This window comes from Betta splendens, chromosome 21 (assembly GCF_900634795.4).
Source record: "Betta splendens chromosome 21, fBetSpl5.4, whole genome shotgun sequence".
Lineage (NCBI taxonomy): Eukaryota > Metazoa > Chordata > Actinopteri > Anabantiformes > Osphronemidae > Betta > Betta splendens.
In genome coordinates, this window is record NC_040899.1 from 1,551,197 (window position 1) to 1,567,698 (window position 16,502).

The 16,502-nt window shown below is 52.2% G+C and overlaps 1 protein-coding gene across 6 annotated transcripts; it reads right to left on the reverse strand.

Moving 5' to 3' along the window:
- Positions 1 to 876: 876 nt before the first annotated feature.
- On the reverse strand, positions 877 to 13,132 carry LOC129603536 (uncharacterized). Of its 6 annotated transcripts, none has more exons than XR_008693475.1 (5): positions 11,876 to 13,132; positions 8,233 to 9,154; positions 8,022 to 8,133; positions 5,251 to 7,832; positions 877 to 2,399 (listed from the first exon to the last, which is right to left on the reverse strand). XR_008693475.1 is itself a non-coding variant. In XM_055505232.1 (2 exons), the coding sequence occupies exon 2, from the start codon at positions 7,692 to 7,694 to the stop codon at positions 5,826 to 5,828; it is 1,869 nt and encodes a 622-aa protein (XP_055361207.1). In that variant the 5' UTR covers positions 7,695 to 9,154; positions 11,876 to 13,132; the 3' UTR covers positions 4,722 to 5,825. The 6 variants fall into 6 exon arrangements, 1 of the variants encoding a protein (XP_055361207.1); XR_008693474.1 differs by having other exon boundaries at positions 8,229 to 9,154; XR_008693473.1 differs by having other exon boundaries at positions 5,251 to 8,133.
- Between the last annotated feature and the right edge of the window lie 3,370 nt (positions 13,133 to 16,502).

Consider the following 16,502-nt stretch of genomic DNA (forward strand, 5'->3'; position numbering starts at 1 on the left):
CAACACTCATTAAGAATTTTTTTAACTTTATTTATATATAATTTATATGCGTTTTATTTATGGCCGCTTCAACTTTATAGCTTACCATATTAGAAAGAAAGAAAAAATGTAATTTCAATACATGATTTCCCAATAAGTTTACCCTTCAGAAACAGAGTTCAGTGAAAACATAATAGTTAAAGCCAACTTATTGTAAACCAAAAAAATACACCACTATCCAAAGCTAGAACAAACTGTTACCTTCAACTCCAATGTGCAATGTATAGGTTACTGAGTTAATTAAGAAGTCTGGGGGTTTGAGGACGAAGGAGAAGCTTTTGCAGGGCCCTGCAGACGAAATGCATGAAAGTAGGGTAAACAGGGAGATGTGGTGATCCTTGTTCTATCACTATTTGGAAGACTGAGCGGAAGCAGTCCTCTACCAGATGGAAGCTGTGGCTGTCCCACCATCACCTCAAAAGAAAAGGTACTGCAATCAGAATTGTAGATTAGTGAAATGTTAATTATTATGTAGGTCAAAACCTTCTCTAATGTAAGAACACACAATTCCAGACAAAAAATTAAACCAAACAAGAGGACAGGCCTGTCTGTGCTAAAAAAACAGATAAACAGTTGTTACAATTCAAATATAAAATCTAAACAGTATATACCAATTAAAATCTTCTATTACCTATCTTACTGTTGGTACATACAAACTTACATACCTTCACTCCTGAGTGGGCAGCAGATGTCTGTGTACCAACAGTCTGCAGTGATTCTCGTTTGACAGCCTCTTGCATGTGGGCAACTGGGATTTGCCCTCCTACAGTATAGAAAGACTGTTACATTTACTGTAAATTGTATTGGTCCTACAAATAATGGCATGGTAGACAAGCTATCGGTAACTGACCAGATAAGCAGCAGGTATTGTAGAGATGTGACTAATTAGCAACTAAGCTTGAAACACAACACAGTAATCATTCCAACTAATCATGTTGTTGATAGAACAATGACATAACCCCAAATCACAAGTTGATTTAGGCTGGACAGGACGGGTTAATAACAAACATAGCCGTGTTCATCTGCAGGTTCTTTTTGTAGCGATCGACCAGCTGTCGCTCTAAAGTGCAAAGGCCTAAAGACATGCTAACGGCTAACGCAACACAAACAGGAGCGGCAGCACGTCAACAGGACAAAAGCTCGATCCACCGCTTCCTGCCTGTCGCCGATCGAAGGCCCATCGCTATTAGCTGTTCCCCACACAGGTGTGTGATTGCGCCCAACTCAGAGTAGCACATTTGAAAGGGACAAAGGCTCAGTTGACTCACTGTAGCCGTTAGCGATGCTAGCGATTAGCTTGTCTCACATGTGGGTAACTGCATTTTAAACAGACCCAACTAACATATTTAGATATCACAAGTATCAAGCACAAACTTACTACAGCGAGCTAGATCCACCGCTTCCTGTCTGTCGCCGCTGGAAGGGCGATAACGATCAGCTGTTCCCCGCAGGTGTATGCGATTACAGAAAAAGGACAGACGCTAGACCCACCGCTCCCTGCCTGTAGCCGCTCGACGCCGTTACGATAATCATTAGCTTTTCTCCACACAGGTGTGGCTGCAGGAGCCCACATGAGCACATTTGAAGGGGACAAAGGCTCGGTCGACTGGCTGTAGCCGTTAGCATAGCTAGCTAGTAACTTGACTCACACATAGGTTACTATATTTTAAACGGACAAACTAACATTTTAAAACATTATAAATATCAAGCATGTACTTACTTCAGTGAGTGGATGACGGACTGTAGGAATAGGTCCTTTTTTTCCAACAGGAGCCGTGAAACAAATCCAGCATTGTACGCACCCTCGTTTGAAATGCACATACGTATAAATGCTGAGGCAGTGTTTCTGGCACCGGTCCGTTAAAAATAAAAGTGACCCACAAATCCTCACTTGTTGATCCCTTGTTAAAGTGAATAGACTTTGGTGTTGGTAGAACACCCAAGAACCGAACTATTTCTATGGGAGGACTTGGGCGCTGCCGTGCTGGTCTGTTCACGGTGAGTGAGAGGGGGGAAATGGCGGAAGTCCAGTTTTGGTTCGGGATCATTGTGGGAGTGGTGGTTCAGGATTTGCAAGGAGAACTTTCAACCAGTATGACGAAACCCGGGGAACGGCCTCAGAGTAGGTCGTGGCTGTTTTCATTGGATGAGAAAATTTACGTTTTCAAAATGTGAAAAAAGCAGGAAATGCATTTCTACCGTGCTCAGTGTGTGTATATGTGACCCATAGAGTCATAGGGACGCTCCAAAATGTCTAAAAAGTGGATTTTGCATGATATGGGCCCTTTAACACGCATGCTTCTGGTTCCGGTTCCGCTGGCTTGTTGCACAGCGCCACCTGTGGGACCGCAGCCTGCAGCCTGTGGGAAGGAGGGAGTGGCTGTACCAACACGCAGCCACTAGAGGGAGCTGTTGGTCCGGCTGTGGGCCGTGACCCGGACTGACCTGGTGGGCTGGTTTGCTTCAGAGCGTTTTAGTGCAGAACCTTGGACCTGCTGTGTCTCTGGTTCCGATCCATGACATTAGATGAGCTGTGCCACAACTGTCTGTTATTGAGATGTTCAGCCTTTCACTGCGTTGTGGCTGATAATCATGTATGTTGTTACCGGTACAAATCTTATACCCATTACTGTGCAATAACCCTGCAATGACCTCATGCTCACTCTAACTGTACTGTACTGCTTTGTACTGTGCCAACACAAACTGTTCTGTACCTGTATTCTCGCTCAGCTGTACTGCTGTTGTGAGACGTAATTTCCCCACTGCGGAACTATTAAAGGTTTTCTTATTCTTATTCTTATTCTTATTCTTATTCTTATTCTTATTCTTATAATTCTCCACGTCCTTGAAGCCTGTCAGCTTCTACTAATCAGCAGGAGGACGGGCCCCTGAACGGGTCTCCTCAGGTTCCGGTGCTGTCATATAATAAACCGAGAGCAGTCAGAAGTAAAGCACGAGTCCTAATAACGACATCAGCTGATCTCAGGTCTGACCTCAGGGCTGATCTCAGGGCTGATCTCAGGTCAGCCGATGTTGTTATTAGGACTCCGATCGACCGCACGTCAACTTTTCTTAAATGCACACTTTCAATTTCTGAAACCCACATTGAATAATATCAGGTCATATTTGTCTCAGCTGTCAGTGGTGTGATGGGTGGGTGGTCTGACAGGTGTGTGTCAGTGTGTGTGTGTGCGCAGGTGTGTGTGTGTGTGTGTGTGTGTGTGGGCAGGTGTGTGTGTGTGTGTGCGCAGGTGTGTGTGTGTGTGTGTGTGTGTGTGGGCAGGTGTGTGTGTGTGTGCGCAGGTGTGTGTGTGTGTGTGTGTGTGTGTGTGTGTGTGTGTGTGTGTGCGCAGGTGTGTGTGTGTGTGTGCGCAGGTGTGTGTGTGTGCGCAGGTGTGTGTGTGCGCAGGTGTGTGTGTGTGTGCGCAGGTGTGTGTGTGTGTGTGCGCAGGTGTGTGTGTGTGTTTGTGTGTGCGCAGGTGTGTGTGTGTGTGCGCAGGTGTGTGTGTGTGTGTGTGCGCAGGTGTGTGTGTGTGTGGGTGTGCGCAGGTGTGTGTGTGTGTGTGTGTGTGTGTGTGTGCGCGCAGGTGTGTGTGTGTGCGCAGGTGTGTGTGTGTGTGTGTGTGTGTGCGCAGGTGTGTGTGTGTGTGTGTGTGTGTGTGTGTGCGCAGGTGTGTGTGTGTGTGTGTGTGTGTGTGTGCGCAGGTGTGTGTGTGTGTGTGTGTGTGTGTGCGCAGGGTGTGTGTGTGTGTGTGTGTGTGTGTGTGTGTGTGCGCAGGTGTGTGTGTGTGTGTGCGCAGGTGTGTGTGTGTGTTTGTGTGTGCGCAGGTGTGTGTGTGTGTGTGCGCAGGTGTGTGTGTGTGTGCGCAGGTGTGTGTGTGTGTGTGCGCAGGTGTGTGTGTGTGTGTGTGTGCGCAGGTGTTGTTCCGTGTTGTTCCGGTGCTGATCCGCTGCCGCTGAGCCTCAGGACAGAACCTGTAGTGTGTGACACACACACACCTACGTGCTTTTATTTTGACAGGTATCTGTTGTGCTCAAACAGGCACAAACACCGCACACCACGTGACACGTGGTCCGTGAACTGCAGGCGCCCAGGTCAAAATGGTCACTCAAGCTCCGGCTCGGGACGTTCCTCGACGGCCACGCTTCAGGGGGTCATCGCACTGTGACCCGTTCACCACCACGGAGGTAAAGCCCCTCCCTCCCTCCCTCCCGTAGCCGGTGGAATCCCTGCCCATCCACCTAAGTGTCACTTAAGAATGTTCCATCATTTAAACGGGAGAATGCTCCGCTAATATATAACCAATTACACTGGTCACATTTCCTGTGTGTCCTTTGAGCTCTCTGCAGGCTCAAAGTGCCAATCAGGCCTGGAATGCCAGAACATGGCTCGTATTTGCCAGGGGTCAGCGCACCAGTAACCCCGCATTCTAAAGGACCATTGTTCCCATGGCCAGAAGCTCAAAGAAGCACACACACACACACACACACACACACACACACACACACACACACACACACACACACACACACACACACACACACACACACACACACACGCACAGGCCCCCGGAGGCCCCACGTCAAAGCCCGCTCTGTTCAAACAGCATCCGCCGCCAAAGGGATTACACAAGGTGTGAGGCTGTGGAGGTTGCAGACGACAGGAGAAAGCAGCCTTCGCTTCTGTTGAAGCTTTGCTGCAGCGTTAACAGGACCTTCAAGCTGGGTTCCACCACTCACCCGACCGCACCGCACCGGACCCAGACGTCCTCCATCACGAGGGAGAGAAGGGACTGAGGTCCAAATGTCCTCATGGTGCTTCACCACCGGCGCTCAGTGCATCTCCCCTCAGACTGTGAGACGCACTTGACCTTTGAGCTGGAGCCTTTTTAAGAGTAGTGTTTCAAAGGTCAGGACTTCATTTGGAGTTTGGTCTGAACTGAAGGAAACCAGCGAGTTTCAGCCGGTGGAAAACTTCTAGCCGAGCGTTGTTGGTTCCAGAAATCTGCCTGGCTGTGGTCTCATATTTGTTGTCTGGGACGCTCTGATTCCTTTCATGTCTCTGTAGAAGCATGCACATACATGCACACACACACACACACACACACACACACACACACACACACACACACACACACACACACACACACACACACACACACACACACACACACACAGGTATGCAGCCGCGCTAGGAGAAACCTGACCTACCTGACGGATCGAAACTACTCCTACGCTGCTGTTAACCCCTGGATGTGCAGCGTGGGAAACAATGCTCCGGCATTAGCCGCTAACTCCTGCTCAAATATGTGCGATGGGTGATTAGATGGATAATGGACGGATTCGCTGAAGGAGAAGGAGCAGAGGAAGGAGCAGGCGGGGAATGAAGAGGAGCCAGCAGAGCTTTTTCTCATTTGTCGGCTCCTTCCTCGTCCTGCGCGTCTATAAGAGATACCTGAGGCCAAAGGGCAGACAGCCTTTTCAGAGCAACATGATTGCAGCCTTGTTGCCAAAGGCCTTTCATTTAGAAATATGTGACTTTCTTTGAAAGGAGAAGCTGAAGCATTCCCTCTCCCATTACTGCTTTTCTCCACAGCACAAAACCCGTGGCAGAGAGAGACCTTGTGTCTCTGAAAAAGGCCTTTGAAGACACCCATGTTTTCAAGGTCCTTCCTTGAAAGGCAGCAGGGTTTGTAGACAGAAACATCGGCGCCGGGTGAAGCTGCAGTTGGAGCTCTTTAATTTGAGCCGTAATTCCTCCCTTCATCTGTCACAGCCTGACGTCACTAACGCTGAACTCTGCTGCTGGTGTTTGTCCGGGTCTGGCTGTGACCTGAGGCCTCCACGCTGCTGAGGCTGAGGCTGAGGCTGAGGCTAAGGCTGAGGCTGAGGCTAAGGCTGAGGCTGAGGCTAAGGCTAAGGCTGAGGATAAGGCTAAGGCTGAGGATAAGGCTAAGGCTGAGGATAAGGCTAAGGCTGAGGCTGAGGCTGAGGCTGAGGCTAAGGCTGAGGCTGAGGCTAAGGCTAAGGCTGAGGCTAAGGCTGAGGTTAGGGATAACGCTGAGGCTGAAGCTGAGGCTGAGGCTAAGGCTGAGGCTCAGTATAACGCTGAGGCTGAGGATAAGGCTGAAGCTGAGGCTGAGGCTGAGGCTGAGGCTGAGGCTAAGGCTGAGGCTGAGGATAAGGCTAAGGCTAAGGCTAAGGCTAAGGCTGAGGCTGAGGCTGAGGCTAAGGCTAAGGCTGAGGCTGAGGCTAAGGCTAAGGCTAAGGCTGAGGCTGAGGCTGAGGCTAAGGCTAAGGCTGAGGCTGAGGCTAAGGCTAAGGCTAAGGCTGAGGTTAAGGATAACGCTGAGGCTGAAGCTGAGGCTGAGGCTAAGGCTGAGGCTCAGTATAACGCTGAGGCTGAGGATAAGGCTGAAGCTGAGGTTGAGGTTGAGGATAAGGCTAAGGCTGAGGCTGAGGCTAAGGCTAAGGCTAAGGCTAAGGCTAAGGCTGAGGCTGAGGCTAAGGCTAAGGCTGAGGATAAGGCTAAGGCTAAGGCTACGGCTGAGGTTGAGGTTGAGGATGAAGATGAGGCTGAGGATAAGGATAAGGCTGAGGCTGAGGATGAGGCTGAGGCTGAGGATAAGGCTGAGGCTGAGGCTGAGGCTGAGGATAAGGCTAAGGCTGAGGCTGAGGCTGAGGTTGAGGTTGAGGCTGAGGCTGAGGCTGAGGCTAAGGATAAGACTGAGCCTGAAGCTGAGGCTGAGGCTGAGGCTGAGGCTGAGGCTAAGGCTAAGGCTGAGGATAAGGCTAAGGCTAAGGCTGAGGATGAGGATAAGGCTAAGGCTGAGGCTGAGGCTGAGGCTAAGGATAAGACTGAGCCTGAAGCTGAGGCTGAGGCTGAGGCTGAGGCTAAGGCTGAGGCTGAGGCTAAGGCTAAGGCTGAGGCTGAGGCTGAGGCTAAGGCTAAGGCTAAGGCTGAGGTTAAGGATAACGCTGAGGCTGAAGCTGAGGCTGAGGCTAAGGCTGAGGCTCAGTATAACGCTGAGGCTGAGAATAAGGCTGAAGCTGAGGCTGAGGCTGAGGCTAAGCCTGAGGATAAGGCTGAGGCCGAGGCCGAGGCTGAGGCTAAGGATAAGGCTGAGGATAACGCTGAGGATAAGGCTGAGGATAAGGCTGAGGCTGAGGATGAGGCTGAGGATGAGGATGAGGATAAGGCTGAGGATAAGGATAAGGCTGAGGCTGAGGTTGAGGCTGAGGCTGAGGCTGAGGCTGAGGCTGAGGCTAAGGCTGAGGCTGAGGCTAAGCCTGAGGATAAGGCTGAGGCTGAGGATGAGGCTGAGGCTGAGGCTGAGGCTAAGGCTAAGGCTGAGGCTAAGGCTAAGGCTGAGGCTAAGGCTAAGGCTGAGGTTGAGGTTGAGGATAAGGCTAAGGCTGAGGCTAAGGCTAAGGCTGAGGCTAAGGCTAAGGCTAAGGCTGAGGCTAAGGCTAAGGCTGAGGATAAGGATAAGGCTAAGGCTGAGGATGAGGTTGAGGATGAGGATGAGGCTGAGGATAAGGATAAGGCTGAGGCTGAGGATAAGGCTGAGGCTGAGGCTGAGGCTGAGGCTGAGGCTGAGGCTGAGGCTGAGGCTGAGGCTGGGAGCGTAGCCCCGCCCCCTCCGCCCGTCCATCCAGCAGATCAAAGCTTTTGGCGCTGGTCACACAGGAAGTGTCACTTCCCTCAGTAGAAAGCAGGTCAGAACTCAGCTCTTCCTCCTCCATCTTCCTCCACAGCAGTGTGTGATCCAGGAATGAGGTTCTGTTGCATCCTGTGGGTATTAATGTTTCAGCTGAACAATAGCGTGAGCCCAACACTGGTTTTGACGGGCCGACCCACAGCACGGCGTCAGCTGCGCCACCATTTTGTTGCAACAAATGGTACAAACACTTGAGTGAAGTTTGTTTGTGGAAGTTGTTTCAGTCTCAGATCGGATAAGGTCCTCCTCCAGGTCACTCACCTGGTGCGGTTCTGTTTGTTGGGACTGGATCTGTGTCCTGTGTGAGCGGCTGATGCCATCCTCCACTATGACACACGGCGGTGACTCACGACACGTGTCTGTGTTTTTGTTCCTGGAGGCGAAGCACAAAAAGCCGACTGACCATTTTATGAAAAACACCAGCTGTCAAGTGGATGGACTGCGTGCGTGTGCGTGCGTCTGTCTAACCCACGCGGTCCCAGATCCTCACTAGTGCCTCCATCCGTGAGGAGCTGGTGGAGCCTGCCTTCGAGGCAGCAGCCAGCAACCGGCTGCACGAAGCCGCCGCCATCTTTAGTCCAGCGTCTGAGAGGAAGCGCCCACCGCCATCTTTAGTCCAGCGTCTGAGAGGAAGCGCCGCCGCCATCTTTAGTCCAGCGTCTGAGAGGAAAGTGCCGCCGCCATCTTTAGTCCAGCGTCTGAGAGGAAGCGCCGCCGCCATCTTTAGTCCAGCGTCTGAGAGGAAGCGCCGCCGCCATCTTTAGTCCAGCGTCTGAGAGGAAGCGCCGCCGCCATCTTTAGTCCAGCGTCTGAGAGGAAGCGCCGCCGCCATCTTTAGTCCAGCGTCTGAGAGGAAGCGCCGCCGCCATCTTTAGTCCAGCGTCTGAGAGGAAGCGCCGCCGCCATCTTTAGTCCAGCGTCTGAGAGGAAGCGCCGCCGCCGCTCGTGTCTGTGTGAAGCGGGGTCTTATTTCCACAGTGGAAACAAAGGGCTGAAGGGCCACGTTCTGTCACCTATGAGGTGGAACCGGGTCCACCACATACTGGACCACCTCTGGTTCGGTAGCTGGAGCCGGTGACGGCATCTGCGCCGCGGTTCCATCCATCGCTCGTCGTCCTTCGCCGTGTGTGGCTTAAATTACAAAGCTTTCACTCGAAAGTGACTCATGTTGCGAGAATGCGCTTCTCTGCTCGATCGCACTCTCCTCGTTTCTGAGGCGCTTTCTTCTCTTTGCGGCTCCCAAGGCCGCGTCTGTGTTACTGTCCTGAGCGCTTTGTGCTTCAGCTGCTGCAGTAAAACACATCTAAAAAGCAGGATGTGACTTCATCAGAGTCTCTGTTCTGCAGCAGAACCAGAAGCCGCGTCCCTCGGGTCCGGGTCCAGGAGGGACCGCGCTGAGCGACGCGGGAGCCAGAGAAAGGAAGCGCAATTAGTCATCGATTTCAAAGACAGCGCATAATAAAACATTTCCCCCCTTAGGTAAACCCTGTGAACGCAAACACGAATTAGCTGCCCACGCTCAGTCAGTGAATAAGGCCAAAAGAATGCACGGCAGCCCACTCATCGGCACCACACAGCCACTCGCCCCCCTCTCCTCCCGCCGACACATCTTATAATGGTTTTCACCTCCACCACTCAAACACGGGCTTCGCCTGCAGCAACAACAACAAGCAGAGAAAACCCATTCAATGGAAAGTAAAATTAAAACATTATTTAGAAAGGTCCACGCCGGAGAAGTGACTGTCAGGTTTTCTCTCCGCGTCAAATAGCAGCACAATGAGGAGGGCGTGACAACCTGGTGAAAAGCACTGTCGAGTTGGAGTTGGATGAAAAGCATCGCGTTTAATGGAGATTCAAGGACGAACGTCTCTCCATCACCAGAGCAAAGACAAACACGGCGACGGCCACTAATGCTACACAACAGCCGCGAGCGAGGATCAACGCAAACGCTGTGCGCCGGTCGGACACCGACACAGGGCGGCGACGCCTGGCCTCGCCGTTACCGTGGCAACCGGCCTTCAAGGGCTCTCCTGCTTAACACGACCACGGCGCAGTCGCTCATGAAGTCATTGTGGTCCTCGCGCAAGCTGACAATCAGCAAATGGTGACTGTTGTGGGGGGAGGAGGGGGTGGAGGTGCTGCAGCGGGAGGTAGAACAAAAGAGGAAGAAAGCAGAATTTCCCAAAACCACATGGGCGTTGAGAGCGTGTCAGAAACTTCAAAACTCTGACAGAGGTTAAAGAAATGAGGCTTTTTGTTCTTTGTGTTACTGGTGTGTGTGTGTGCGTGTGTACGTGCGTGTATGTGTGTGCGTGCATGTGTGCGTGTTTGTGTGTGTGTGCATACGTATGTGTGTGCGTGCATGTGTGCGTGTTTGTGTGTGTGCGTACATATTGGTGTGTGTATGTGTGTGTGTGTGTGTGTGTGTGTGTGTGTGTGTGTGTGTGTGTGTGTGTGTGTGTGTGTGTGTGTACGTATGTGTGTGTGTGCGTGTGTGTGTGTACGTACGTACGTATGTGTGTGCGTACGTACGTATGTGTGTGCGTACGTACGTATGTGTGTGTGTGTGTGTGTGTGTGTGCGTGTGCGTGTGTGTGTGTGTGTACGTACGTACGTGTGTGCGTACATATGTGTGCGTGTGCGTGTGTGTGTGCGTACGTGTGTGTGTGTGCGTACTTATAAGTGTGTGTGTATGCGTGTGTGTGTGCGTACATATGAGCGTGCATGCGTGTGTGGAGATGTGATCTGCAGCGGGAGGCCCAGAGTCCACACTGAGCCGCTAGCACCAGTTAGCCAGGAAGCTAAAGGCCTGACACACACACACACACACACACACACACACACACACACACACACACACACACACACACACACACACACACACACACACACACACGCTGGAGGGAAACCACAGTGAGTCAGGGACATTCGATGGTGCGTCTGAGGGGAAGCACGCTGACCTTATATATGCTGATGAGCTGCATGCCTGTTATTATTGCACATGCAGTGAGAAAGCCCCGCTGTTCATCTACTGCAGCTCAGCTTCACTCTCCAGCCGGCGAGCAGCTCCTTCCTCCCGCGGTCTGTCACTAATCAGCCTCACCTGCATTAGTCACCTCGTTACCTCGTCCGGCCCTCGCCGGCCTCCTGCCGGCGCCGCCGCTCGCCTCTAAGTGTCCTTTTGACTGTCATCTTGTCTGGGCCTCGAAACGCGCCTGCCTCCTCCGCGTCCTCTGCCTTAATGTGCATGAGTCAGGGTCTGAAGCACGGGTTCCGCAGAGGTAAGTGTTGAGGACGGCTTTTCGCGGGCGCGCACGTGTGCGTGCGTGCGCGCATGTGTGCGTGTGCGTGCGCCTGCTAGTGCCAATAGCTGCCATTATCTTGCCAGTGCTTCATTAGAACTAAATGTCAGCCGAGCGCCTGCGCCGGTGACTCACCTCTGAGCCAGGTGCTCTCTCTGCTCCCACACGCTGCCAGAAACTCCAGAAATCCTCAGTATGCAGACACACACCTGTGACACACGGCCAAAGAATGGGACGTAGCCTGTGGCCAAACCGCTCGCAACCTGACGTGCCACGAATGAATAGCAGATAGCATCATCCCACAGCAAAGAACCGCTCCGACACCTCAAGTCCAGACTCATTCCTCCACATCCGCCCACGGCTTCAACCCGGTCACACATCAGACCGCTGCCGTCGATCACGGCAACGTGTGATGAAGCTGTGTTTACATGTTACAGCAACGTCGCTGGTTCTGACCCTCTGACGCCTTGTGTCCTTTCCAACCAAGGACCGCTACTGATGCAAACCACTCCAAAGCATCAAGAGCTTTCTTGTCTGATCTGACATTCTGCAAAAGGTTCTCTGTAAATTCCCCAAAATGATTCATTTGAGATTTTCTGCCACCACGAAGGTTAGACTTTGGTTGGACCAATGCTGCAGTCAGGCCTGGTGGGGGTCAGAGAGGTCACAGGCAGAGAGGTGGGAGCTAATGGTCGCTAACGTACGCTAACTTATGCTAACATACGCTAATGTACGCTAACTGTCACGTTCAGACGCTAACAGTCGCTAAGGGATGCTAACGGTTTCTGCTAATTGAGGATCCGCAGCACATACTCGCCTAGCCAGCGGTGCCGCTCGGCCCGGCTTCCCACGCACTGAGGCCGCTCTGGTCCGAAGCCTCAAGCTCCTCCAGCGCCGTCTGCATAAAGAGCATGTTTTCATCCTTCACATCGTGCAGGAGCCTGGTCTGTCTTTGACCTCCATGTCGGGCGTCGCCCTCAGACGCACGCGTAGGTTGGCGCCTGCCGACCAATGAAATGCTGCCATGCGGATCGGGCACAGAGCGTGGAAGCTGAGAGAAGCTGTGAGCTGAGCTTTGGCAGCTTCAATGAGGCAGAAATATGCTTCCATTATTACACAACCCATCATTGACTTCACATCTCGCTGCGTGGAGCAAATGTCTGCGCTTCACACGGCGTCTGCACGATTAACTGGACGTACGAGCAGCCGGCGCCGCTTCACTTTACCACTGCACCTTCACCGGGACGGAGGCTTCTGGACCGACCTTTGACCTCGGCCTGAAGGACGCTTCAGCTGAGTTTGTGTGTGATGTGATGGTGCTGGAGGCAGGAAGTAAAGCACTGAAACTGAACCAATGTTCAGCTGCAATAAGAACTGCTTCCACATGATGGAGGTCTCTGGATCTCTGATGATGGAGTGGGTGTGAGGGAACGTGTGCTGCTGTTGTTCTCCTGATGATCAGCGACGGGGCAGACACGCAGACGCACCGCGGGGAAGCTTGTACCTGCTCAGCACACTCGGGTCCGAGCCTCAAGCTCGGTTCTGTCAGTGTGCTACAGTAGAAACAGGCTCTGGACACCGGGTGGGACTTCACAGGATCAGTAGCTGAGAACAGAACCATGATCTGAAATTGAATTATGTTTATTAAAAAAAATCTATGTCTGTATCATTTTATCTTGGGCTTCAATGCTCGATTCTACAAAGAAGAGACACATTTAGAGCTGAGCACAATGCTCCAGAAGGAAAAGACGCTCCCGTCCCAGACTACAAAATAAAAGTGGGAATTTCATTAGTGAATTTGACGCTCTGCAACATTATGTGGTGACAGCAAATGATGCAAGACTTGAGACAAGATGATGATGATGAAGATGAGGATCAGGCTGCGACGGCTCCGCTTTCTCCCCAGACCAACTTTTATCATCACGTAAAGGTGCTGGATCCAATGTGGGTTCTGGTGAAAACACTCTCCTCTGTCTCTCGTCTCGTCGTTCCCGTTGCAGCACTTTGTTGTGGACCCCCCCACGCACACACACACACGCACGCACGCACGCACGCACGCACGCACGCACGCACACACACACACACACACACACACACACACACACATCTAACCCCCCCCAACGCTGGAGATCCGTGCCCAGGACGCGCAGACGCTGCTGATACGATTCATGAAACGGGTTCTGTTGGAGCCGACTGCAGATAAAGCATCAAGCTGCCTGTGCTTTATTAAAATGCAGAAAAAGCCCTTTTAATGATCACCGTGCAGCAGCTGCTGGCGATGAGGACGGCGACCCGCGAGGCGAGTCCTAAAGAGGCTTTTTGTTGTGCATTCGTTCAGGGGCACGGGCACACGAGCGCGGCGCCGCTCTGTAGGTGTCATTACCGAGCGGGAGATGGAGAATAAAACAAAAGATTGCAAATACTCGCTACTGGAGGCTCTGTCAAAAGCTACTGCACACTCCTACACAGCCGCCCACACGCACACAGCCGCTACACAACCATGTGTGCGCACACATTCACTCACTTGTACTCACACAAACAGCACCAACACAATGGCCGAGAGGCTTCTGCTGAAAATGGGAGATGTGTTTTCTCTTCAGCGCAGCATATGTGAGACTGGAGGAAAGAAGAGCAGAGGTGCAGGTTATCTTCATATTTATTCATCAGGGTTCATCGTTCTCCCTGCAGACACGGCTGCATGAGCACATCCCATGGTGGGCAGGATCCGTCTGCTATTCTCAGCTACAGCCTTCTACAGCCCGAGGTGCCGAGGTTCGAAGGCTGCAGGTCCACGGTGAGACGGGCGGAACACGTGTAAGAGGACGAGGGAGCTGAGACTGAGGGAGGCAGCAGCACTCACACGCAGGGTCCCAGGCCTGCGGTGTGTGTGTGTGTGTGTGTGTGTGTGTGTGTGTGTGTGTGTGTGTGTGTGTGTGTGTGTGTGTGTGTGTTTGTCAGTGTGTGTGTGTGTGTGTGCGTGTGTGTGTGTGTGTGTTTGTCAGTGTGTGTGTGTGTGTGTGTGCATGTGTGCGTGTGTGCATGTGTGCGTGTGTGCGTGTGTGCGTGTGCGTGTGTGCATGTGTGCGTGTGTGCATGTGTGTGTGTGTGTGTTTGTCAGTGTGTGTGTGCGTGTGTGTGTGTGTGTGTGTGTTTGTCAGTGTGTGTGTGTGTGTGCGTGTGTGTGTGTGTGTGTGTTTGTCAGTGTGTGTGTGTGTGTGCGTGTGTGTGTGTGTGTGTGTTTGTCAGTGTGTGTGTGTGTGTGCATGTGTGCATGTGTGCGCATGTGCGTGCGTGTGTGTGTGTGTGTGTGTTTGTTAGTGTGTATGTGCGTGTGTGTGTGTTTGTTAGTGTGTGTGCATGCGTGCGTGTGCGTGTGTGTGAGGTCGGTGTTAACTGCTCTGAGTGGATGGATGGAGGACGTCGGCGCTAGTCGTGACTGCTCAGGCGTCTGTAGGAGGATCTGACGAGCTCTCGCTGCTGCCTTACGTAACGTGCTGGAGCTCTTGGAGCTCGATCAGCAGGCCTCAGGTCAGCTCTCCACACCTCTGCACCAGCGTGGACGTACGTGTGCGTTTCCACTGGTGGATCTGGATGAGCCGTGGTACGAGCTCGTTCACGTTCGTCTAAAGCCACTTTTACCATATTCCAGGCTTCTAATGGACAAGAATGATTTACTGGCACAGGCTTCATCCTCGCTGAACACAATGAATAAATTTAAATGTGATATTTCAGGGGCGGTGAAAGTATTGAGATAAAATAAAAACGAGGCTGAGAAGGAAAAACATTAAAGTTCTGACTGAGCTGCAGCTCAATTATCTGTGATTTGAGAGATGATCATGTTCACAGTCAGACTGTGATCACTGTCAGGACCCGAACACATGAAAGCCATAAAAAGGCAATGAGACGGAGGACGACTCACACCCGAAAGTGGGTGAAACCCGACTCTGCTGGGGACGGACCCGGACCAGGCAGGTTCCGGTCCCACGGAGCCGCTGATCTGGAAGCGCTGCCTGGTGCTGCGTCACCTCAGAATATGCTGAAGTCGAGAGGAGGCGCGAGGTTCCGCTGGAACGTTCCAGGCTGCTTGTAAAAGTCCACAATGTAGCGCGGCCTCGTTCTTCGTTCACACTCCTGTTCACAGCGAGTGAGTCCCGATGGAGCGAGGCCTCGTCCGCTGCTCTGCAGACGAGGCTGGAGCTGTAGCTGGAGCTGTAGCTGAAGATGGAGCTGAAGCTGAAGATGGAGCTGAAGCTGGAGATGGAGCTGAAGATGGAGCTGAAGCTGAAGATGGAGCTGAAGATGGAGCTGAAGCTGAAGATGGAGCTGAAGATGGAGCTGAAGCTGGAGATGGAGCTGAAGATGGAGCTGAAGCTGAAGATGGAGCTGAAGATGGAGCTGAAGATGGAACTGGAGATGGAGATGGAGCTGAAGATGGCGCTGAAGCTGGAGATGGAGCTGGAGCTGGAGCCGAAGATAGAGCTGAAGCTGAAGATGGAGCTGAAGCTGTAGCTGGAGATGGAGATGGAGCTGGAGATGGAGCTGAAGATGAAGCTGAAGCTGTAGCTGGAGATGGAGCTGGAGATGGAGCTGAAGATGGAGCTGAAGCTGAAGCTGAAGCTGGAGCTGGAGATGGAGATGGAGCTGCAGCTGGAGCTGAAGATGGAGCTGAAGATGGAGCTGGAGCTGGAGCTGGAGCTGAAGATGGAGCTGAAGCTGGAAATGGAGATGGAGATGGAGATGGAGATGGAGATGGAGCTGAAGCTGGAGATGGAGCTGGAGATGGAGCTGAAGATGGAGCTGAAGCTGAAGATGGAGCTGGAGATGGAGATGGAGATGGAGCTGAAGATGGCGCTGAAGCTGGAAATGGAGCTGAAGATGGAGCTGAAGCTGAAGATGGAGCTGAAGATGGAGATGGAGCTGAAGATGGAGCTGAAGCTCAAGATGGAGCTGAAGATGGAGCTGAAGCTGGAGCTGAAGATGGAGCTGGAGATGGAGATGGAGATGGAGATGGAGATGGAGATGGAGATGGAGATGAAGATGGAGCTGGAGATGGAGATGGAGATGGAGCTGAAGATGGCGCTGAAGCTGGAGATGGAGCTGGAGCCGAAGATAGAGCTGAAGCTGAAGATGGAGCTGAAGCTGTAGCTGGAGATGGAGCTGGAGATGGAGCTGAAGATGAAGCTGAAGCTGTAGCTGGAGATGGAGCTGAAGATGGAGCTGAAGCTGAAGCTGGAGCTGGAGATGGAGATGGAGCTGCAGCTGAAGCTGAAGCTGGAGCTGGAGATGGAGATGGAGCTGCAGCTGGAGCTGAAGATGGAGCTGAAGATGGAGCTGGAGCTGGAGCTGGAGCTGAAGATGGAGCTGAAGCTGGAAATGGAGATGGAGATGGAGATGGAGATGGAGATGGAGCTGAAGCTGGAGATGGAGCTGGAGATGGAGC

Bases quoted from the DNA above. Each gene is read 5' to 3' on its own strand.
- LOC129603536 (XM_055505232.1), bottom strand. From the start codon at position 7,694: ATGGACGGGCGGAGGGGGCGGGGCTACGCTCCCAGCCTCAGCCTCAGC.